General features: G+C 45.7%; 1 protein-coding gene across 2 annotated transcripts in view; it reads right to left on the bottom strand.

The window, feature by feature from the left end:
- Positions 1-2,033: 2,033 nt before the first annotated feature.
- The window catches only part of LOC144174883 (cholecystokinin receptor type A-like), a 229,340-nt gene continuing 206,114 nt past the window's right edge, over positions 2,034-25,259 (bottom strand). The window contains exons 4-8 of one of the 2 annotated variants that reach the window (XM_077703843.1): positions 23,097-23,242; positions 14,915-15,275; positions 10,730-10,819; positions 4,345-4,551; positions 2,037-3,554 (exon numbers count right to left, since the gene is read on the bottom strand). In XM_077703843.1, coding sequence (XP_077559969.1) covers positions 4,436-4,551; positions 10,730-10,819; positions 14,915-15,275; positions 23,097-23,242 — 713 coding nt within the window. In that variant the 3' untranslated portion in view covers positions 2,037-3,554; positions 4,345-4,435. Of the gene's footprint in view, positions 3,555-4,344; positions 4,552-10,729; positions 10,820-14,914; positions 15,276-23,096; positions 23,243-25,259 lie in introns of both variants that reach the window. The other variant, XM_077703844.1, reaches the window with a different exon arrangement.

The following is a 25,259-nucleotide window of genomic DNA, read 5'->3' as shown; positions in this document are numbered from 1 at the left end:
AAAACATTTTTGATGTGTAAGGCGTTTTCATCAAGGGCATGCTGTCAGTGCTCATTATTCATATTTCAAACTCGTAACTTATGTGCTAGGCGGATTATTGATCACATTTTTAAAAAACATCGGGAAAATCACAATTTAATAACACTAGTACACACATGACTTACAATCTTAAGAGCACAGCATATCGGGCTAGCTGGAATTTCACTCTTCTTTTGTCGTGCTATTTTTTAAACGGAAAGTAAACCGGCAGGAACTACAAAAACCAGTAACCATTATCACTCACGCAAAAATGCACACGTTTACAAACTGACATTGAACAAGTGTATTAAAATGGGGTGTCGGTGCCGTACAGGTACTTCCTGCCATTTTCACAAGACAATTTGCGCTCATGGCAATGTATCTTCGAACAACCTATTTCAAGGGTGCATGTAACATTTAGTCATCACCCATGCGACTGTGAGAGCAAGATAAAAACGTATGCGGAGCCACTGTAATAGAAGGCATAGTGCGGCGCGGACAAGGTAGTTGAACCGGCGGAATGGGCGCTGTAGTCTCCATCTCGTCAAGGCGTCGTCCTTATCTTCACTCAGTTAAGCCTTCTACGCCAATTAGTTACCAAATCGCCCCACAACGCCGCTCGTTAAAGCCCCTCTGAAAGGGTTTTAGGTTAACTGGACTATATGTAACATACGAATTAGGTTTAAGCGCACAAGCAAGAATTCAGGACAAATTGATTTTGATAGAACAGAGACGAAATCTCTTTTCCTAAGTTGCACTTGGCGCCTAAACGTAATTCATATGATTGCTTACCAACCAGCTCGCATCGACACATTATTTCAGCTACACGTAAAAAAAAGTTAACGCAGTTCCACTCAACGTGTAAGCTATCAAGTGCCGAGCCATGATTCGTCAGAGGGGCCGTGGCACCATTTTTTTTCTCTTTACTACCACCCTTCAGGTTTTTCCCTTCCCTGTCTCACTCATCTCCTGATGAATTGAACAGATCTTGTTCAATTCAATTCAATTTTGCCACCTTCCCAGTGCTCGCCCACCTTCTCCTGGGACAGTTCACATTCTTTTCTTTGTCTTTTGTTTCTGGTTCTGCCTAGAACGGCACGAGCTGGAGTAGTGTTCTTTTTGTGCTTGATTTCATCTCGCACGTGCTGGAGCCTTTCTGCGCCATTTTGAACACGTCGTTTTTTTTTTCTTACGCGGACACTTTTTTTCGCTTACTACTGCAGAAACCATAGAGTTTCATACAATAATACCTAGAGGGGAAACTGGCGCTAGTGTCAACGCGAACATGGCAGCGGCGCTTACGCTTCAATGGGAATGATGGGTACTTGTGGAACCGGATTGCGTAGGATCGAAACAAGCTTCTGGCTGCGGAAATCGTGTTTTTTGACAAAAAACTCTTATTGTTCGGTTCTCCGTTTACAAATTCCATGGCGAACAAAAAAGTTAGGGACAAAAAACTGGTTTTGTACGAAATAAAACGCCGCGTTAAATAAAAAGCAGACGCGGAGTCGAGGAGGTTTGCGGAGGAGGTTTGCCATTTGCCGCCAACTACAGCAGGAAGCGGACTTCTTTAAAAACTACTTGTAAAAAGTTTCGGCGCTGGTGGTTTGTAATAGGAAGCGAAAATTTTTGTGCTCATAAAAAAAAAGAAACCGATTACCTTTGGAGAAGTTATTCTTGCCTGAATTAGTGACATTCATCAAGCTGCGTTCCTATCAATCGCCGATACTGCTGGTCTACGTTCGCACGGCGTTCGCACGGAAGGTGTGGCTGTTCCCATAGGGTTTCTTACAATATATTTGCATGAAACTCTATGGCTGTTCCAAGCGATTCGCAACCGTCGTTAGCTTCGACAATACATTGCTCTGCCGAATAAGCAGCGCCGCAACTCCTTATTCGCAGACAACTTCGCCGCACAGAGCGCCGTCATTTGTGTTTTCGTGCTCGCTGTGCCGGCAACGAATTGATAACCCACCCAACTCGCAACTCTCGTTATAAAACTTTCTACTCAGGGTGGCGCCAGTGCGCGCGCGGCATGCAGTTCAAGGAGAAACGTATTTTTGATAGCTTCTTCCAACACACCGCATAGGCTAATGCGTTCATGTAAATCCAAAACGAAAACGAAACTGCCTGCAATCCATAGTAACTTCCGCAAGCCATTAAGCGCCAATCCGAATCCACAACTACCCATCACGCCCATTGAGGCGTACGATCGCAGCGCCAGTTTCCCCTCTAGTTATTTGTATGAAACTCTATGGCAGAAACCAACCCAACGAGCATTCCTAACTAAATGAACGCGGCGACTGCTGGTTAAGTACATATATTCTGCCTCAAATGTACCCTTTATCAAAAAGTTGTGGGCCAATCCTAAGCCTTCTCGACCACAAAGAATTCAAAGAAGCGGCATTATTTCTAAATGTGGCAAAAATACTTTAAGGCAGTAAGAAAGAAAAGTATTCTCTCTAGCATTCCTACATAAAAAGTTTCAGCCTCACTCGGGACGAAAGCTTGTACATTGAATTATTTGCAGCCTGCGCGTTTTTGGCTTGGCCCACAAAATTTTGACAAAGACTACGTGGTTTCAGTAAAAAGACTACGTGGTTTCAGTGGCGCTAAATAATGGGGACATGTATGACCAGTGCCAGAGTTTCCAGGAGTTTCGAACGGCTCTGCCTATATAAACGTCTTGTTCGTGCATTTTCTTCGCTTTTGGCCTGATGGCTGAATCGAGGGACAACTGGGAATCTTTTTTTAAGCCACTGTTTGGGTGCGTAACGTGTCATGATTCTTTGGGGGTGTGACGCCGCGTAAAACCGTTACCGCGGACGAGTTACGGCGACAAGCCGGGCCCCTGAGGTGCTTCGTACTTAATATAGTATTGCTGACGTGCAGGGGGAAATGACAGCAAAGCACGGACATAGGAGCACTACGTCTACGCTCGAGAAAATGGCGAAACACTTACAGAACAGCGATTCCGCAAATGGCAGTTCACGATCGGACACGGTCAGACAATACCTCGATATGATAAATGCTGATGAACTTTACAAGTATTTAAACAAGGCACAGTGCGGCATTTTAATGATGATGAATGCGGTGGCTCCGCGTGTCGTAGGACAAACGTGCACATCGATCGAACACTCTTGACTACAATTCTGAGAAGTCTCACTCGAACAATGAACGCACCAGTGACACAGGCGTTTGATCAGACACGCTTCTTTTTGTCATCGGGTGTTACTGCGTCCGACGAAACAACAACCACCGAAGCAGGTATCCCTTGCGTTGTTGTTATTGTTGTTGCTGTTGTTGTTGTTGTTGTTGACTTGCTGACGACCTGATAGTCGACTGTAATTGTTCATTGCCCGTAGCAGTAAAGATCAAAAGGTATCACAGGAGTAGTCTTTTCCGAATCCCGTCAATAGTCAGTCCCTCATCACAAATTCTCTAAAGCAGAGCTTGTCTCAAGGTAGTCCATTGAAGACCTGCATTGCGTCTTGTTGTAGCATCCTCCTTGCCACTGCCAGATGAGACGTAACTGCCTGAAAGAAAAGGCAAAAAACTTCTATTCAATTTGTAGTTAGGAAAACAAAACATACTTTTATTTTCCGTTTCATGCGAAAATTACTCCTGTATAAATCGTCATTTTCCTTTTAATATTCTACGGGGCGTTACGACAAAAAATAAGCGTCTTTAAGCTTTTTTTCCTAGACAAATTGTTTCTTCGTTAGCGCCTTGGCTACACTAAGGTCGTAATTTTGGGTATATTTTGCTTAACACCAAAACGGCGACCGCACTTTCTCCATATTTCGATAACGAATTTTTTCCTGTGGAACAGCCGGCGGCGATTTTGGTAAAATCGCAACATTGGAACACCAGTGCGAAGGGAAATATTCGCAACAAAACGTGCTATGCGGTTCGCGTGTTGTTGTGCTATTTTATTACAATCCGTATCCGCTGTAAACTAACTCCGTGTGATAATCCTAAACGGCCAAAGAAATTAAATTCTCGATCTGCTGCCGAAACGGCATCGCATATTTCGTCCTGGGTAATTCTGGATACTCTGGAGAATTCCGGAGAATTCCGGCAATCGCTCCAGCATCGTACGCTTAAGCGCATTATGCCTTAGGCATGGCTTCGTAGCAGTGCATGGTCAAGCAGGTGTTACTTTGCCTTCTTTGAAACATTCAGCTAGTTCAAGTTTTACATTAAAATTAAACAGAGAGAAACGATGAATACTGATGAAAATGTATACACATGCGCGTACTAGTTAATTACAGATTCCGAACCAGTGTTGCGCTCCGCAGATAAGTCAACAGAGTGCTTATTTACCTTTCACCGCATGTCCATGACTGTGCGCCGGCACGTGCAGAATTTGGAAACATCGGTATGTGATGATTCTGGAGACTCAGGACCTGGCGCCTCAGGCATTCGCAGCGTCCGTTGCACCCAAGTGCCGGGCGCAGTAAGTGGACATATTGCACGAGGATATGGATTCGGCGTCGGGCAAGAACGTCCCGGTGGGCTTGCACACGGCCACTGCGAGCGCAAAAGAGAGATAGAGTTTTAGAGAAATAGACAGAGAGATAGAGAGATAGAGTTAATCTATTTAGATTAACCATCACCATCGTCGCTGTAGTCATCGACAGCCTGTTAGGGTGCACTGCAGCTGCTTAAAATAACATGTCAATATAAAGTGGATAACACCTGACATAAAGAGTAGAGCTGGGCAGCGAGCGGTCATTCACGTGGCTTTTACTGCCACCCCCCCCCCTCCAAAAAACCCGTGGTTGATTATAGGAATCGGTAAAACACGAAAGCGACATGTGCAGTGATATCTGCAGCTGAGCATGATTTGCGGGTCGGTGGCTGTCTTGTGGGTGTGCTTGGTGAGCTACGTCCTGCTGGCGGGTGGCTTCGGCAAAGATGCACTGGCGTCAATTCAGTGACGGATATTACGTTAGCAAAATCTTGGTGTATCGTTGGATAAAACAGTTTCGTGTTAAAATATAAAACCCGAAAACGAGTCCGAAGTGTAGCGTACTCTTTAGTACTGAAGGTTGCTTCCCCCCAAGAAGACTCTGTGTGCAGGGTTGCACCCTTTACAGGCCGCTTGCTTCGCTGTACTGGCGTCACTTCCGTGACGGATATGACGTAAGTTATATCTTCGTGAATCCCGGAATGAAGCACTTTCCTGTTAAAACATGTTCCCTCTTCAGCACGAACCACACGTCGGAAATAGAAAACGTTCTGTCAGAAAAAACACCACCGGAAGTCCCCCGTTGTTTGCATAATAGGCGTCGTGTATCACCTGCCCTTTATTTACGGCAAGAAGTGTATCGGTCAGCCTGGAACGTGTCTTAAATTATAATGGCCATTTGCGGTAGCATCACAATAATGCAAAGAAAGCAAATTGGTATCTTGCCAGCCTCTGCGACACATGTTCCACATGTGCCTGCGACCCTCAGGTTGAGAGTTGCCGTGTAATTGGCAGAAATTCTGACACGCTCACTCGTGAAATGATCGACGCAGTCGAGATTGAGCGCCTGAGACAGCAGTGTGTCAGCGTGGCATTGGTCACACTCACGAAGAAGGAGTTGCACTACATGAAGATCGGTAGTGCTCATAACTGGTAGTCATGTAGCTTCCTTGTCATTCCTTCACACTAGGTTTTCTTTTTTCTCTTCTTCGGTACCGCTTACTTATCTCGTTTCCGGAAAATAAAATAAATCAGCCGTAAGTCAGCGCTTTGTTCGTCCTTCTTTCTCTCCGTTGTCCTTGTTTCGATTGCTTGGGCTGTGACTCAGAGGTAAAATACCTTCCCTAAGGCTGCCAATAACTTCTATTCTGTGTCACCCTAACTTTTCTTGCCACCCCTCACCCAGTTCAGCATATGACCCTGTACTTATCATGTGTCTCCGGTAACCAATTATGTAACTCAGGACAGCACCTCCGCATCCCATGTCCTATTCAACTTTGAATGTATATTATTTTTTGGATTTCAGATCGGATGCTGTATACGCCAGTGTGTTACCTCGTTCGTTACTTCGTAGATCTATTTAGCGTAGCAGCTGTATTTAAAGCTACCGCGTTAATTCTCAAGGTTTTTCCTGCAGGCCTAAGCTTTTTTCTGGTTGCTTAGTCAGACCTAAACTCTAAGTCTCAGAGGTTACCTCCAGGAGGGCTGTCTACATATTAATGCTTCCTCATTGAGAAATTAGTATTCAGAGAAAACAATAACGCCGTGTATATGCAGGAGGTTTGCAGTAGTGCCCGACATCCTAAAAAGCATTTCTTTTATTTACAAAGTCATCTGGAATGCGAAATTTCAACTAACCAAACTCTCTTTTTCAGAGCGCAATGTTGACAATTTGGTGGTTTTGTGGGTTTTAGGGAAAAGCGGCGCGAACGCTCAACTCCAACCAGCATTTTCGCAACCTTCCCTTCCGAATTCGATGCATCGAAAGAAGAATTTTTGGACTATTGTGCTCCGCGAAATCTTGAATACGGCCATGTTTCTAGGAAAGTAAGTTACTCTAACGAAAACAAACAAATAAGAAGCCTCCTCGTTCATACCGGGGTTATTAGCATGCGGTGCTAAGTACCCCCTGTTAGCAAGCTGCATTGCATTTGCACGTACTACCATGCGTCGTAGTATATTTGTGTTTAATGACAAGCTGCTGTTCCGAGTCCAGTTGGCCGCATAAAAACCTTAGTTAATGCGAGTGCATAGTGAGCGTACAAGCACCGCACCAGATACGCTGTAGAAATAAAAACAACATTCGGACCTAGTTAATTTGTAGTTAAACATCGCGGCGTTTTGGGGCCTCAAAAACATTCATTGCTTGCTTTACAGCGCCAACAAAGCAATGTTTTTATGTTGTTATGTGCCAAGGCTGTCAATCTGAAAGCACGGATTCGAGCACACATAACTGAGTGACATTATAATATCCCAGAAGAAAACAATGTTAGACAAATATAAAGTCTCATAAAATTAATTCCCGCCGAGGAGTCTGAAAGGTGGTGAAAATGGCCAGTCGCAAGAACTACAGAATTTTGTTTTAACTAAGAGGATAAAACATGATCGAAAGGTATCTAAGCGAATATGCGCAGTTTCCTGGGTTTTTATTCTTTGTACAAATAGTCAGCGTTTTCAACGGCGGGAATCAATGCAAATAAGCAAGACCGCTTCCTCCTGGGGGAGCGTGGCCTCGCTGCAAAATTAACAGCGCCGCCCGTGTTTCCCAACCTTGGAGCTAAACAAAAACTCCACTTAGTGTTTTGAAGCCAAATCCGAAACATGGCTCCCTAACGTAGGCGAAGTAATACAGTAGAGCCACCCCCGTAGGTGCGGCCAGCCATTGTGAAACTGTAATTTGTAAAATAATGCGAAAATAAACTTCCTTCATTTAAGGCACATAAAACTGGCAGGGTGCAGGAAAAGTAATTTAGAAGCTGCCGGGGGGTGTTATTCACGCTTAAGTTTTAAATATCAGCTATTCCCAATGCAAAAAATAAATAGCCGCCGAATAGCTGAATGCATCTTTCCAGCACCAAAAAAGGCCGCTGGAACAGCGAAGTAATCGCTTCAGTCAGCACCCAAAAGACAAATGGCCCATTTATTTCCAGGTCAGTGACGTCGGGAGAAAAATTGCCTCAAAGAAAGCGGTTCATCTATCAAGGTCTTAAGGGCTATCACAGTATAGGCACTCGAGAGTCTGGATTTTTTTTAAGAGAGCGTACCTACAAAGCCTAAGAGTCCGGGTTTAAAGCGTCAGAACATCACCTGCGCTATTACCGATGGCTTCGGTGCGCAGCGTATACGGCTGCAGACTGAGATAAATGGCGGCGTTTACTTTTTCCGCCGCAATGAACATTGTGCTGTCACATTCATTTTATTATTCTTTCGTCTCTATCAGAAATGGGTCCAGAATAAAACGCAGAATAAAGATTAAAGCGTATAGACCCTGCAGTAGTGCCCCGGGTTACATTTACACAATTATGATTTATGAAGACTTAGTTTGTGTGTGCTCGAAGAACAAACAGAACTAAAAGCTTATTCGTTAACAATAAAACGAACAACCCGTGAAACAAGCGAAACCGCATTTAAGTAAAAAAAAAAGAGAGAGAGGGAGAACAGGAGCAAAAGTACGTCCATTGTGTTTGACATTTCGGTTCCTCTCGTCTTTTTATTTGTTCGCTTTTCATTAGGTTCTTCACAGAGCCTCCCTCATGGCGGATGATGTTGTTTACCGCCGTTCTTCACCACGAGGAAAACTAAGCCGTGTTGGAGCACGTCTCGCCAGCGAAAACAAGGAACAAAAACGTCCGGCCCTTTGTACGGGAGAAATATCATTGTCTGTTCTGTCCATCGTAAGCGATAAGCACAGAGAAAGCTGTGGGTCTTTTCGACCAAAGTATGTAAACGAGTACGCCCCGGTGACCCCGTACTTAACACACATTAACCGCGTACTGCTTTGTTCCGCAGACCAGGCTCGTATACAAGCCACAAGTTACTTGGTGCCACTGCATAATCGGCCGTATTACAACACTTCCTTCTCACGTATACTTAGTTCTAATATCTGTGCGCGCAAAGCAGAGACGCTTTCTTGCGGAACAGATGCTGCATGTGGAGAGGTACATGAGCATTTTTCATGCCGACAAACATTGAGTCGTTCTTGGAGCCCATGTTAAAGCGGAGCTTTCTTTGGCTGTTCCCCCTGTTTGACGAGGGGGGGGGGGGCTGTTTCTGTTCCCCACTGCGCACGTTTCCCGAGATAACGCAACGCACGCCTTTTATCACGGGCGCCCTCGCCGTGGGGCAGACTTTCCCAGTGTGGGCGTTCCAACCTTGCCGAAAGCTCCGCTGAGTAGTGTTCTACACCAGATGAGGCTTTCCGTGTCACATCGCTCTCTCGGTGCCAGGAAAGCGAGTCGCGCGGGAGGAATAGGAGGACGGAAGGGGGTCACCCTGAAAAGGTGCCCCAAATAAGGCCCGTACCGCTTCTGCGGGGCCGGTCGCAAAGCGGTACGACTTTGTAAGCGGTCGCAAAGCGGTACGCGGTCGCAAAGCGGTACGACTTCGACTGTACCACTCGAACCGATAGCGGATCGGGGTTTTTGCCCGATGCTACCAAAGGCGGTGGTTCATTCTTCTAAGTTGGCATTTCATCCCGGCCATGGGGTTATGACCAGCCTCTTCATTGGGGACGAAAATGCGTATACTCACACGCGGTACACGCAAATAGAGGGAAACGCACATTTAATAATCTCGGACAAGTACCCCGCTTGCGCTGCCATTATAAAAAAACACTGCGCCAACCTCACTACTGTGACCTGTTATTTTCAGGGTAGCTGTAGTCGCAACCCTCCCTCCCCCCCCCCTTCCCCTACACACGCGCACACACACACACACACACACACACACAGACACACACACACACACACACACACACACACACACACACACACACACACACACACACACACACGCACACACACACACACACACAAACACACACACACACACACACACACGCACACACACACACACACACACACACACACACACACACACACACACACATTGTTAGGCTTATTAGTCCTACAGAAACATTGGTATTACTTCCCCTGGCACGTACTGGGCCCTGGTAGGCTGAACATAGTTTCTCAACCTGAGGCGAAGGATCGCCGGTAAGGAGGTGACGAGACTCCTTGAGCCGCATGCGCTTTCGTTGAGCGTCCTGAAATAACATAGTGATGGGCGCAAATGACTGGACGCTGACATTCCACCGGTTGCCGGCCGGGAAATTTCTCCTATACAAGAGGCCACAGACCATATGTGTATAAAAAGGCTTTAAATGCTACAGAGAAGTCTGTTTAAATTACTACCTTCCTTGGATTTATCATTACCTTAAATATGGTCTTAGATTGTACTAGAGAATTTCTTTTGGAGGGGTTGGGTGTTTGCAGTTATCTGCGAAAAGGCAATGTAGACATTTATTCTAATGGTGGCCACCATACGATCACGTTGTTCGACGAGTTTCGGTTTCTTCTATAGGATGCCTAACAGTTTGCCAGCATGCCGACACTTGCCGTGAGCCAACGTAAAAGTATCTTACCCCAACAGATTGTTTTCCTTCCAGCCCATTAACAGAGTAACGTTGCTTTCCTAGTCCTTTACTTCTGTGGGTAAGAAGTTCACTGCCAAGGGGTAGCCCGGCGAAGTGATTACCTGCTCGAAGTGCTTGCCGATGAACACTGCCATAAAGCTTTTCAATGGGCTTATAAAGCTTTCTTTCTTAACGAAAGACATTGGGATTTTTTTAGATATTGTTTACAATCTTCATCTTACAACATCTTCCTGAAACAAACCCCAATGCGTAAGGCGCAGAGGAGGAAGGATACCGGCCATCGCAACGTTTCGTGCACAAGTTCATAAGCTCAGCTAGACTGCACCAAGTGTGTACGTGGCTTATAGTTTGTTGAGAGGGTTTAAGATAGTTGCCTCAGAATGTGCTTGTAAACACACCTCAGTGGCATCGTTGGCGCTATAACGGCGTAGAGTGACGAAGTCTTTTCACGATAGTGGCAATTATTCGTGCTATTTCCAGTTCGCGAACATCTTTATGGCAACCTACGCACCATTTCCGCCGTGGTAATCGCGTTGTTAAGTACATGCGGTTAGTTTTTCGCCGTGCTGCAGTTTTTTTTTTACCATGTTTCTGGCCGTTGACTTCCATGAGTTCCTTTTCTTCTTTGAGGCTGGACAGTCGACTGGTGAAAGTGTTCCGTAATGACCCCCTGCCTACGTGGTCGAAACAAAAGAAAGTCCTTTCTATTGTGGCCTCACTTTAAGAACAGGAAAACAAGAAAAAAAGCAGAAACAATACGCAACCAAAAACAGTGAGAGAATGCGTGCGGGTAAAAAGATAACATAACAATCACCCAAAGCAACGTAAACCGAATAATTCTAGTGCCTTGAATGCTTCCCACAACATGACAGTCGCCACGCCGACAGGGCCAACGACAAGACGGTAAGCTGGAAACAGCGAGGAATCAGTTTGAGCTAAAAAAAATGATTTCAGCTACTATACTTCAGTAAAACTAAAAACATTGGCTCCAATCCTTGCTGTGAAGGTGGTTGGAATGCGAAGCTGTAAACGCACCCCCCAGTGATTACCCATGCGGCGTCACTTGAATTCACGCACGTGGCTCTACAAAGACTGAAACCAGGAACTCCGCCAGCCGTTATCTGGGATTAGCCGGGGCGGTGTCCTGAACGCAGTACCATCGGCAGAAGGAAAATGAAGAGGAGCGTCTTTCGAAGGCTGAGAAGGAGGGCGGCACGCGCGGCTGTGGCCCCATCGCTCTCACTGCCTCCCCTTCACTCTTGTTTCATGTGTCACCTCCAAAAAGCGCCCTCTCGCTTCCCAGACGCTGAATCAGAACCAACGACTGTCTCCCCGTCTCCACATGTGAGCGCAGCTTAGTCGCCAAGATGACGGGCTTCGCTCCGCTTCTCCATTCGGGCTCAGGTTCGATTCCTAGCGGTGCCAGGGATCGAAGCCTGTTTGTGTAGACTGGGTCGCCAGTAGCCAGTAGTAGCCTGAAATGTTTTCTGCGTAGCCAGAAGTAGCCTGGGAGTTTTCTGCTGATGCGGACACGAAAATGTCATCGGGTGGTTACAGGTATACTGCTTCGCAATAAAATTTTTCTTCCAAAAAAGATAGCTGGACACTACTACAGGCACTATATGCGGAACCCAAGGATCGGACTTCCTTGGTAAAAGCTTCTCATACCTGTGACTTGATTTAATGAGCTAGTTAGCGTGTCCTAAAAAAGGAGCAGACTTTTCATGAGGACTAAAATGAATAATTTTTTTTGGTACCCCGTATCTTACCCCTTCTGCTATTCGCTTGTCGTGGTGCAACAATGTCGTTCTAGTGCAAGGACGTAGGTGTGCGCTGGCCTCGTCTAACTAGTCAATTATCAGTATGTTTAGCATGTTCCTAGGGTGAGAGAGAGCAAAGCAAACGGAAAGGCCGAGAGGTTATCCGGGCTTAGAGCCCGGATTGCTACTCGACACTTGGGAAGAAGGCAACAAAAGCCCTTTTGCGTTTTATGAAGGAAACAGGCTTACCCGAGAGACTATAGTGCCCGCAGAGGGACTAAAGGGTGTGCGTGGCCCTGCTCTTTCCCCCTGTTTTTTGCCTGCCCTCTCTTTCATCCCCTGCACACCCCTTACTAGAGTAAAAAACACGAAGAGACAACTAGCAACATGTCACGGGAAAGCCTCCCTTCATATTTAAATCTTAGCCAGAATCAAGAAATCATACAAGAGCCGCAGGGAAACAAAATCTACAACAAAGTAGCGAATTGGGTGAGTTAAGACTGCGTTCATGATGGTCAGCACAGATGAAAACGGGAGAAGAAGAGCATGGAAGACACGAGCGCTTTGTTGGAAGCAGCTGGCTCAGGCAATCGACCCGGCAGAGCGTCTCCTGCATTGCTACAAATTCCAATCGTTGATCCAATTATTTGCGCGAGTAGCAAGCCGCCCCCGTAAAGTAACCAGGCACAAACACGCAGGAACACAGCCCAAAAATGGCTTTCTTCGAGACTCAGGCAGTTGTAAAAGATTCAAAATGTCGTAAAAGATCAGCGCTCGTGCCTTCCATACTTTTCTTGTCTCGTTTTCGTCTGCGCTGACCATCATAAACAAACGCTTTATCCTGGATGCAAGACCCGTCTCAAAAGTGCGAACTTCAATAGATAGTTTGTTCCCGCAGACTGGCTGAGGCTATCCACTAGTCTGAGCGTCGCCTAGATTGCTACAAAATCTAATCATTGATCCAATTATTCGCAAGTGTAGCACGCCACGCCTGCAGAGTAGAAAATCACAAACAAACAAGCAGCTACGTATCCCTAAAAAGCCTCTCTTCGTGGTTCAGGTTGCCAGAGAATTAAAATATCATACAAAATCAGCAAGGAGGAGGAGAAGGAGGAGGATGAGGAGAATAATGAGTTTAAAGGCCAGAAGGTCAACCAGGTGTAAGCCCGGTTTGCTACCTTGCACGGGGAGAGTGTGTTGCAGGCGGTAAAAAGAGAGGGAAGGCGAAAAGCGAGGAGATAGGAACGGTAACAGCGGCACTCGTAGTCCTTTCCTTTGTAGCTAAAGACGTTCGCGAAAAATACAATAACTCCTTCCTGGTCGCAGGGACACAGCAGGGCAAAATCAATTGTACGCTTTGTTCGAACCAGCTGGCTTGGGCAATCGACCCGCGAGAGCGTCTCCTGCATTGCTACAAAATCCAATCGTTGATCCAATTATTTGCACGAGTAGCAAGCCACACCCGTAAAGTAACAAGGCACAAGGACACGAACATGTAGGAACATAGCCCGAAAACACCTCCTTTCGAGATTGGGATCGTTGTAAAAGATTCAAAAGATCGTAAAAGAGCAGTAAGACGGGAAACGAAAACTGCATCCCGGCAAGAGGAATCGCAGGTAGCAATCGATTAGATGCTTTGTTCGCTGGCTTACCAGCAAGCTGGCTGAGACAATCGACCAGTGTCACCGTCGCCTGAACTCCTAAAGAATTATTGGCCATGTTATAAGCGCATGTTATAAATGAAACACTGTTTGTCACTAAGTTGATGCTTTAATGAAATCTGAAAGGGTTAACAATTGTGTTGCGAGCCAGCAAAGTAAACAGGGAGCTGTAGCTGTTTTTCAATACACAGCCCCAAATGTTGAACAGCTTCGTAAACCAACTCTATATTTGGGTCAACCCAAACAATCCATTTGTGTGGTTTGTCACATGGGAACGGGCTGCTTCCACAAATGCCCACCTCCCACAGTATCGACGTCTATAGACCGTGCTGACATGAATCGCAGAACAGCCGAAGTCACCTAGAGGTAAACATTCTGCGCTTTTTAAAGCCGTGTGACGCCTGAACTGTACGGGGGCCGTCAAAAGTAATTGGAAGACGGTTTCTTAAATTTGCAGACATTTCTTCTTCCCGAAACTGTCTGGCTGCATTGGCGTGCGTTTAAAACCGTTCTCCCTTATAGAAAAGGCTCCTTGTAAACCTGTAACGGCCGTCATAAAGCCAGTAAGGCAAATATTTTGTGATATTCACGAATCCTTGTTCCATATAATTATGACGCCCCCTGTACATACACTTCGTTGTACAATATTGGTTTTTCCCTCTTTCATCCACGCCCGTACATGAACCTGGAGCCAACGTCATAAGAGTTGGAACTCCTCTTGATATAGTTTCCCTTTCGTGTTCGTAACCCTGAGTACTACAGCTACGACCGGGGGTGAAGAACTTATACCTGAATTTCCAACATGTTCCAGTGCAAGAAAGGTGAGTATACAAGATTTGAGCAAAGTAAATACGCGATCACTATGCTCCCCGTTTCTTTCTTCTCGAGCACATATCTTTCGTTTTTATGTGCCATTATTTATTGCAACCGTCAACAAAGTAGGCGGTGAGAACAACCGATAATACCTTAAAGTTCTTATTTTACAACCCTTGTCGTTTACGTCGTTGCACTTGTGTGGGGCACTTTTTCCGAAGCTGTAGTCAGTAAAAACAAACAATTTTCGCCTGAGCAAAATGTACCGCTTACCATGTCGTAACACCAGTGCTAATAGTAGCTGGAAAAGTTCTTTTCCTGAAGATCTCCCTCATGCAGGGGCACAGTTGAAGAAGTGATTTTTGCGAGCCTGATGTTCACGTGAGCTAAAATCGACTTCAAGAAAGGGAACTAAAAAATAACAACACTGGAAAACTCGCCCAAAAACAAAAAAAAATATCCCGGGTATCATTTAGTGAGCTATGCTTTTTGAAAGACAAACATTGAAAAAGTAAAAAGGAAGCAAGCGACGTACCGCTGGCATTCCTGCCGTTGCTGCAGACGCTGTTGAGAGACACGAAGCGGTCGTGGCTCTTGGTGGACGACCAGCGGCGTCCTCGTCGGTGGCCGGGCGCCCGCGAGCAGCCCAGCAGCACCGTGCGGAAGGCCTGGCGGTACTTGTCGTGCATGAAGCAGTACGTGATAGGGTTGCAGCACGACGACACGTACGACAGCAGGTGCACGGCCGCGAAGGCCCCCGCCGGCACCCGGCTGTACGCGGCCTGCGCGTCGAACACGGTCCACGTGTGCAGCACGTACAGCGGCGTCCAGCACACGAAGAACTCCAGCACCAGCACCGACAACATCCGGATCACGCGCCGCTTCGACGCTCGGCTCTGCGACAAAAAAAAGGGGGGGGGGGGGAGGATGCGCTTTTGTCACGCCAGGTACGCTACGTTGAATAGGGGTGCCATTTTTGATGCGAAAGCTTTAAACGACCCATTGAGCGCAAAAGCCGGCATCGGCTTGGGAAGCCACGACACGGCTCCTTGGGAAGCTTTCCATAGCACGAGGTGCACCATAGTGCGAGCTTTAACTCGTAATTACGTCCTCCGTGACAGTACACCACAAATGAAGGGAGTGGAAGGACGCGGCCAAACTAGCCAGCAGGGAAGCAGCGAAATTACCCATCGGCGTCAAATCTCCCATTGCATGGCGGCAGGAACGGGCAGCGGCGCAACGCGTTGGAGACAGATCGAAGCCATTCGAAAGCATTAAGGCGGATCCAAAAGCAAAGCGTCCCAGGCGTTCAGTTGGACATTTCCGCTTTTTCATCACAATCATAAAAACGGCTTAGGTGTCCTCGGACTTTTCAAAGCGATAGCTTTGTTCCACTGGCCTCCGGCGAATTTCTGGTCTGTGGTGTTACCACATGCTCCGCTTAATTGCTAAAAAATTATTGAGTGATCGCGGCGGCGTAATAAACAAAGACCGTGTTGAGACCGTTACGCAGAGGCCTCCACAGAATTGAAAATAGAACTGTCCACTCTCCTTACCGGCACCTTCTTTCTTGGTTGGCGGCCGTGGGGAAGCGCATAAGGGTATTTTAAAATTAGGATAAACACAGTGAAGCAGCGAGAAAATACGTTGTTTGAAGAACAGAGGCGTTGGCTCCGACTACATCTAGCCTGAGCCACGGAATGTTTTGGGCCTAACGAAAAAAAAAAGACACTGCGCTTCTACGTTAGGCAGAAGCGCAAGGGGCGAAGCTCGAGGAGGACACGAAACAAAACATGACATTTGCAATTTGTGATTGCGAATATTTCCTCAATCCTTGTAAGCTTGTAAGGATAAAAATTGTGAGGATTAGAGTTTTAATCTAGCGGATAAACTTGTTTCCATCTTGTAGAAGCACATGTATTAAGGGCGAACGAGAGTTCCACAATATTTACAGCTTCAGTGCGAACTAAGTAATCGCGAGAAGTAAATAAAACTCAGCGTAATCTATGAGTCGCCTGAGTGGCTATTTTTTTGTATACTTTTTTCGGTATACTTTTGATAAAGCTAGTGTTATAACCTTTTTCTGTATACATACTTTCTCCGTAGACGTAAGTGTATTGACAGCAAGTGGGAATTCTGTAACGTTTACAACTTCCCTGTGGACTAACATAGCAAGCAGCGGAAAATCAGCTTAATGATAGAGCCATTTTAGCTGCCAATTTGAACATGATTTCTTCCAAAATACCTATGTATATATGGCGACCTGCATAGTATTCCGGAAAAAATGGAGACGAAACTGGAATCGTAGACAGACACCGATCACCGCCGGAAGGTATCTATATACAGCTTCGCTGTAAAGCTCGTCAAGGGCTAAGTGGTCTTCCGTAATATGCAATCAGTCTTCCAATCCCCCCCCCCCCCCCCACCCAAAAAAAGAAAAGAAAAGAACTTTATCTTGCGGTTCCTGCATTGGAGCGACGAACAAAGGTTATCTACCTACCTGTCAGTTGCGCATAACGCAACCGTATGCACAGCAAACCGTAGGACTCGGTAGGTAGCAATGAAATAGCGAAATAAATCGCGAGAAGTGATCAATTTCTTTTCCTCGCCGCCATTGTTTTTATTTCAGGAGAGTTATTATTTTTTCTGCACTGTAACGTTGTTGCAGCCATACCACCGGTGCTATTACGAAGCGAGAAAGGGACTCGGAGCATGTAATCCGAGAATCCGCGTTTCCTTATTGTATGGTGGCTCGAGGAGGATGCCCGTAGAGAGCGTTTTCCTTTGTCGTCTAGCGGGTGAACACTGTGGTGCCGTACGTTGAACCCGGCCGCGTACTTCTCGAACATACTTTTTTTCTTCTTCTTTTATTTGTGTATGTTATCCCCTATGGTAAATTTAGAACTCGCTCGAGTGGACCCTGAAGCCGCTCATTAGAGCCCACCAAAAGAGTGCTCTTTCGCGAAGTAAGGGACACTTAGTGGTCGCACAAAAACATAAAATAAACGTCGTCGGGGACAACTTTAAAGGCCTTTTCCAGCAACGATTGTTTCGGCATACCTTTGTCTTCTATGCTCAGCAAAAGTGGCAAAAACAATAATATAATATTGTGCAGCGATTTCTTTTTAGTTTCTCGGAATGTGACCATCGCATTTAATACATCCGTCGCGCGGCGCACACACACACCCGCAAGCTAAAAATAAGTAAAGCGGCACAAACTCTCAATTCCAAATAAAAAAATACTAAGGAGAATTTTTCTTCCAGGGCTTCCCCTAGAACTATACGAATGACCCTTCGGGCATGGATCCACCATTTGGACACCGCCGATCTTTCGGCAGGGCCCTTAGAGTAACCGCATTGTGTTTACTGCTATTTTCATTTCCTTCAGTCTTTCCCTGTTTTTCTTTCTAGCGCATCGTTGCCACACACTTCTTCCCTAAACTGTAAATAAATAAGTTACGGTGTGCCTTGGGGGAATCATGGTCTCAACTCTATGTTACTTCTTTATGCTGCTTCGCATCGCTCTCGTAGCGAAGAAATAATCTTTAGTCATTCACTCAGCTGCCACGAAGAGTGAGCAATGCATCTCTAAATGTGAATGATCGCATTCTTCCATTTCTGTGTTAGTCACCGGTAGTTTTGTTACACCGTCATTTATGTTCTCTCCTTTTTAAGGCACGGCCCACTTTGTTCTCTAGCCTGAGCAACGAGCATCGTTTACATCAGTCATAATCAACCATTTTGCGCCTTCAGAAAAAACGCGATTTACGCAGAAGATAAGGACTGACATGCCTGAATACAGAAAAATAACTATGTTCAGTAAAGTGAAAGCAAAAGAACCATGTTCCGTTTTATAAAGCCTGCCCCGTAACTGCAGTTTTGAAGACTTTATTTAACAGAATTTTGTTTGCGTGCACCAGCCGCACACGCAAGTTGCTGGCCTGCCTGCTTTTCTCAGACCCCACATGCGCTTTTCTGACACGCCTACTGATTTGACTATTTGTACGTGAATACGTTTATAAATATCTGTAATTATTTACCCCACATTCTTCATTGAAATATCGTTGGAAATGTCAGCTCAAACTCATTACAGTTATGCCTTAAAAACGGTCACGTTGACGGTGAGAAAACTCGATTAAACGTTCCTGTTTCATCGAACAAGAACTCCCGAGGCACTACGTGTCTTTGAAGCGCGAGGCATTGTATAGCGCGAGATATTGGAAAACGAACATCCGGTGTGTATCTTGTTAGCATGCAGTCAACACAAAAATCTCACACCGTTCAAACTTGATTTGAACACCACGCTTATGCGTCTCGTTACTTTGATATACATTGTGAGTAGAAGTGTTATCAATACGCACCATTTTCAAGGTTTGTAGAGTCAATATAAAATTGTGGGCGTGTTTTTAGGCATGACCACTGTTAACGCTCAAAAGGAATATAATTTGTTCATACCTTTCGCCTGATTTCTGTGCCACCTCTGTGTCACGCACTAGAAAGCCTCGCTGCTCATCCTTTTCAATGTAGAATGATTCGTGATTTTTAAAGCGAAGCTTTTTACCTCAACCCCCCAAGACTCTGTTGCGACCGTTGGTTTCAACAAAAAACTCCCGCGAACAAATAAAAAAAGTTACTGGCACCGCCAGGAATCGCACCAGGAACGAATAAAGAAGCGGAGCGAGAGCCCGTTCTCTTACTGTTTGAGCTACAAGCCTACGCGGAGACGGGGTAGACACACGGTGCATCACCGAGCACAACTCCCGGGGATATTACCCCCTGCGTTCTCGCTGATGGCCGCGTGATAGCGTCACGCAACCTCTCGTGCCGTTGTGCGCTCTGCCCACGGCGTGTGCAGCGGCCGTGTGCGCGTTTTGCGCAAGCGATAGGGGCTAGTCAAAATTAAAGCAAGCTTACACCAACGCATGAGAAGTGAGATCGTCCAACAGCGGGTTTGAGCTTCCTTTAATTGTATAAAAAAATTCTGCAGAAACTCAGGAAATTATCTACTAATGCGTACCATTCTTATGCGGCTTGTTTTGAGTGTGAGCTTTTTCCAGCCAAACGTCTGGGTTTTTATAAATACTGTCCGACAAATTATCTCCATTTACGCTATTAAAACGATTAGAAGTGGAGCTTCCAAGAAATCTGCATTATTCTGGAAATGCAGGGCGTTACACGGTTCGCCGTTTTTTTGTATTTTTTGTATTTTTTATATTTAGCGTTTCAATTTTTCCTTCTAATTATCTAATTTACGCTAGTAAAACGATTATAGGTAGAACTTCCGCAATATCTGCATTATTGTAGTAATGCAGAGCGTTACACGGTTCGCCATTTTCCGTAATTATTTTATATTTGACTTATTGCTTTAGTTTTTCAAAATGCCGTTCGACAAATTACCTCTATTTACGCTATTATACCGATTACAGGTAAAACGTTCGCGAATTCTGCATTATTGTGGAAATGCAGGGCGTTACACATTTAGAGATTTTCCGTGATTTCTTATATTTTTCGTATTTTTTGTTTTTTCAAAAATTCGTGTGGCCAGTTACCTGCATTTACACCACTATACCGGTTACAGGTGGAACTTCCGCGATATTTGCCTTTTGTGAAAATGCAGGGCGTTGCACGGTCCTGGCTGTGGGGGTACTCGGCAAAGAATGCTACGCATTAAAAGAGCTTTCACTTATGTGCTTCACCAATACAACTCAGCCAACCACCATTCATGGATCATGCATAGATTTAACGTTAGCAAAGAATATCTCTTTGAAGTATTAAATGGTGTGGATAAGTGCGTTTCACTCGTCTCTGATTTCACTATTTGTAGAGCCACGTGTGTGAATTCGAGTGAGGTCGCACTGGGAATCGTTGTGGGTGTCATTTACGGCTTTCTTTCCAACCACCTTCACAGGGTGGATTGGTGCACATTTTTTTATTCTACAAGAGTTTGCAGTGGACCACCAGAGTAAATATGAGTCGTCTGCGCGCTCGGCGCTATTCCTCATGCTCGTGACTACGATTCCAGGTTTGTGGTTCGCGAACTAGAACGCTTCTTTTATTCGTATTACTGCTCTTTCCGGAATGCCCCTGCACTTGTACAGCGAGTTAAACACTCGTTTCCATTAGCTCCCTTGGTCCCCTGCCTCCCGCGTTAACCCATGAGCGTTCTCGCTAATTGCTCAGCCCACTTCTTCCTGGACCTTCCGATACGAGAGAGCAAAAACGGCGAAGCAGCGTTGACCGCTCGATGAACGCTGTTAACGGTTGGCTTCGCCGGAATTCGTTCGGCAGTATACGCCCACAGACTTCGATTTAGGTATTCGGCGTGGCACTTCTATCTTCCAGGTAATGGAACACCGGCCCCCGCCAGCTCTCAATCGGGCTCTGCCGAGTGATTGTCCGCTGGCTTCTCGCGCCAGGAATTTCGCCAGGCCAGAGCAGCACCGCTCAACGAGAACGCCGTTATTACCAGAGTTCAAGCCCACTAAATATGTCGTTTGGTGGACAGTTTGAAACCTTGCACGACCATTTTCTTTTAGGCGAAGCTTATAAGGCTGGGGTTTTATGTACTTCTCACGACCGCGAGCGCCAATTCCGAGGCTCCGCTTGCTTTTCAAGAGCGAGACGCTAGAAAACGAACGTCCCGGTGTGTGGGCCACTAGCAAGCGGTCACCACCAAAGTCGCACACCGTTTAAAACATAGTTTGGACATCAAACTTATACGTACCATCCCTTGGATATGCTCCTTGAGTAGATGAGTTGATAATAAGCACCTTTTGCAAAATCGAAACGTGACTTCGGCCTCAAGCTTACACGTGTCACCACTTGGCCATGCATTTTGAGTAGATCAGTTATCACTAGGCCCCATTTTCAAAATCAGTAGAGCCAAATTGAATGTGTGTGCGTCTTTTTTGCTCTTATCACCAGCGACGCTCAATAGAAGCAAAATTTGCTCATACCTTTTACACAACTGCTGTGTCGCCCCAATGTCGTGGGCTAAAAACCTTCGCTGGTGATCCACCTTCACAGAGTGCGATGGCTTGCGATTTTTGATCCTATACTTCGATGTACGCTAAGCCCTAAGAAGGCAATTTTACGTGGTTACTGCCTGGCGCGCCAGCATCATCAAAAGCCTCTCTTGACTAACCATGGAAATGATCGCTTTCTCACGTAAATGAGGAACAAAATGACGAGTGTAATCACAAGAGAGACCATAAGTGGTCAGAAGAAAGAGCATAATTGTTATCATAATTGCCTAGTAGCCATTTTTCCTTGGCCGGAAAAGTAAAAAATGGCTGACGATTACTATGCACCCTAATGCGATATTTTTGTGCAATGTGAATTGCAGTCCTTTGGGTCACGGCGCATAGCTGCTGCGTATCAGGAAGTGATAGCGTAATCAGTGAACGGACGGCGGCGCGCTCTACTTACTCCGCCGTTATCTCACAGCGCTTCGCTGCCACCGAGCATGTTGTTGCAAAGCCTTTTTTAACCTTCCGCGCAAATGTCCCGTGGTTTTGGGAAGTCACAAATGGAGGAGGAGCGGCAAAAGTGTGAGTGGGAGGGCGGCACGCGCTGCTATGGCGTCATCTCGCAGCGCGTCGACACCACCCGTCATGCCCCACAGCATCCCCCTCACCCTTTCGCCATGCGTCGCCACCGAGGAGTGTCTCACGCGGGCTCAGCATACTCCCTCCCCCTCTCACTTTCTCCCCACTTGCTTCCGCCGCTTTCTTTCTGTCTCCGTTCACTCCGTTACGACGCCGACGCCGATGTCAAACCGCAGTAGCGGCCGCCAAAGCACTGCCCATTAAAACGAACTGCAGTACAAAGCCAATGAGATTAAGCCAACCAACACTTTCGTCTCTTGTTTGGTTTTAATTAACAACAATATGCACAACAATCGGTAATTGTGCGATGAAATCAAGAAAAAATACGTGCAATTAGTGCACTACATGGCGTTGCGCAAGCGATGAATGCTTTGTAGCTTTCACCGTCGTTCAACCAACTTGTGAAACTCAGTATAGTTTGCGCGATTGGTGAGTGCTGAAAGATATTTCCAATAAACATGATTGCGCGGTTGTATTCGCGCTAATTGTTCTGTTTTATCGACCCAGTTCAACGCTTTGGTCAAGTTAACACAGTGATGACGTTGTTTTCGGCAGCTCACTATTAACGTCACTGCTGACGCTGCCTAGCGCGAAATCTGAAGGTTTGTCAACGTTTCTGATCATTTTTAATAAAGCAATATTCTTCAGGCCCCTCTTGATCGAAGATATGTCCGATGAGGAATCCGGAGAATACGGATAAGAAAAATACGGAGTGTTTGGCACTCTTCATCGAATACATGTGACATGCAAATTGTTGCATGGATGAACGCAATCCCCAGATTGCTTCAGAAAACCCCAGCATATATACCGATGCGATACCTAGGTATCGGTAAACTGTTTCTAAAGTTACCCCAAAATCCTACCTCAGTTTCTACGCCGCGTTCTTTCGGCATGCCGATGAACTTTTTTACATTTTGCGCAGTGCGGCAGTGTCCTCCTACATTTTACTGAGTGCCTGGGGCGGAGCCTTGTTTTATCGTACAGCTGTGCCGAAATGTTCCATCGGAAATTGAAAGGCTGCCACGAAGATCAATTAATTTCGTTTGCAAAGGCGCGCTGCGGGCAAGTACCGTCGAATTCGCGGCAACCGGTATCTAAAGCGTGTACTACCTTTCGGAAGTTTCCCCTGAAGATGAACGGTCTCCTGGGTGACTTGTGCAGCCTCTCGCCAACGTCCGGAGGTGCAAACAGCTGCGGCATGCTGAGACTGGCGCGGTATTCGTCGTGCACAGCGCTCGTCGGCGTCAGCTCCACGTCTGCAGGTAAAATGCGAGAGCTGAATCAGATAACTAGAGAGGGTCGAAAGGCACAAGGGTTAGAGTGACGCAAGAACGAGATAGATAGAAACTGAAGAACGAGCGCCGCAATATATATATATGTGTGTGTGTGTGTGTGTGTGTGTGTGTGTGTGTGTGTGTGTGTGTGTGTGTGTGTGTGTTTCATGCATGCAAACATACATACATACATACACGTGCATACTTTTTCCTTTTACTCCTTAATTACAGGCCGATAGCAATAACCAGTGTTTGTTATAAAATGTTTGAGCATATAATATATCCTACCTTGGTTAAGTTTCTGGAAGCTAGCCCATTTTCACCTAAGCAACATGGTTTTCGGAAAACATTTTCTTGTGAGACGCAATTTTTTTGTTTCATATATGAAATTGCCACTGCTTTTGATAACGGAAATTGCATTGATTGTATTGTTATTGATTTCTTTAAGGCTTTGACTTAGTTAATCACCAATTACTATGCATGAAGTTAAGCAAAGTAAATGTTGAACCAACATTCTATCTTTGATTGAAAATTTTTAATCTAATAGAACTCAGTTTGTAACTGCCAATGAGCTTTAATCATCATTTTATTTAGTAACATCAGGGGTACCTCCGGGTTCCGTGCTGGGTACCTTGCTATTCTTGATTTATGTTCATGATTTGCCTTCAGTAGTTACTTCAAGCATTGGGTTGTTCGCAGGTGATTGCGTTATTTATTGAACTATCGCTGCCGTTTCTGACACTTCCATACTTCAGAGTGACCTCCATAATGATACTACATGTTGTAACACATGGAAAGTGCGCATAAAGACTAAAAAAGGCAAAACAATTGGATTTTGTCGTCAGGCTGACACCTCAATATTTCCGACCACTATATCGCCGCCGCCGCCAGAACCCCCGAGTGAGCGCTGAACAATGGGCGGCTGCGCCCAAATACCGCATTAGGGAGTATCATAACCGCCAGCCAATTTTTTGCCTCTTTCATTCCCACAACTACTAACGAATAGAATGGCCTGCCACCTGCAATAGCTAGTATAAGCGATGCGTATTCATTTAAGGCTACTATTGAAAATTATTTTCGTTTCTTATGATTGCACTTATCCTTTCAAGTCTGTTTTGTATGCTACCCGCATTTTTTGTTGTCCACTATCGATGGGTTCTTTTGTTGTTGTTGTACCCTATCATTGTTCACTTTGTATTTTCTTGTGTTAAGGCCGATGACCACTCCTTTTTGTAACGCCCTCTGGGCATTGAAGGTATTGAAATAAATAAACATATACATACACACATACATACATACATACATACATACATACATACATACATACATACATACATACATACATACATACATACATACATACATACATACATACATACATACATACATACATACATACATACATACATACATACATACATACATACATACATACATACATACATACATACATACATACATACATACATACTTTTGTATGGCCGTGAGCCTTCATGCACACTGGACACCATACTTCACTATCGGCCCGATGAGTCAGAGTGCACACCCATCTCCGACGTTGCCAAGCAGGCCGAAGAGTGTCGTCAGTTGGCCCGATCGTTAACTACGGAAGATCAGCAGCGTCAGAAGTCGCACCACGACGAAACGACTCCCGCTCCTACCTACTCACCAGGGTCGCTTGTCTGGCTGTGGGTTCCAGTGTCTACGCCAGGCTTGAGCAGTAAACTGCTTTCGCGCTACCAGGGTCCCTACCGCATCGTCAAGCGGACGTCTCCAGTAAATTATGTGGTTGAGCCTCTCACTCCGTCGCCCGATCAGCGTTGCCGCGGCAAAGATATAGTCCATGTTCAGCGCCTCAAGCCTTACATTGACCCCGTCGTAGTTTCATCTCCCTGAGTCGCCAGGATGGCTCTTTCGTTCCCGGGGGCAATTGTAAGGAAGACCATCGCCAACACCATACTCGTTTAAATAATGTAGGAGCGTGGGCAGCACTGGTCAT

Source organism: Haemaphysalis longicornis, unplaced genomic scaffold (genome assembly GCF_048455015.1).
Source record: "Haemaphysalis longicornis isolate Haplotype H1 unplaced genomic scaffold, Haemaphysalis longicornis Haplotype H1 scaffold_3, whole genome shotgun sequence".
Taxonomy (NCBI): Eukaryota; Metazoa; Arthropoda; class Arachnida; order Ixodida; family Ixodidae; genus Haemaphysalis; species Haemaphysalis longicornis.
The sequence above is the reverse complement of the archived record's forward strand: the minus strand, read 5'-3'. Positions and strand labels throughout refer to the sequence as shown.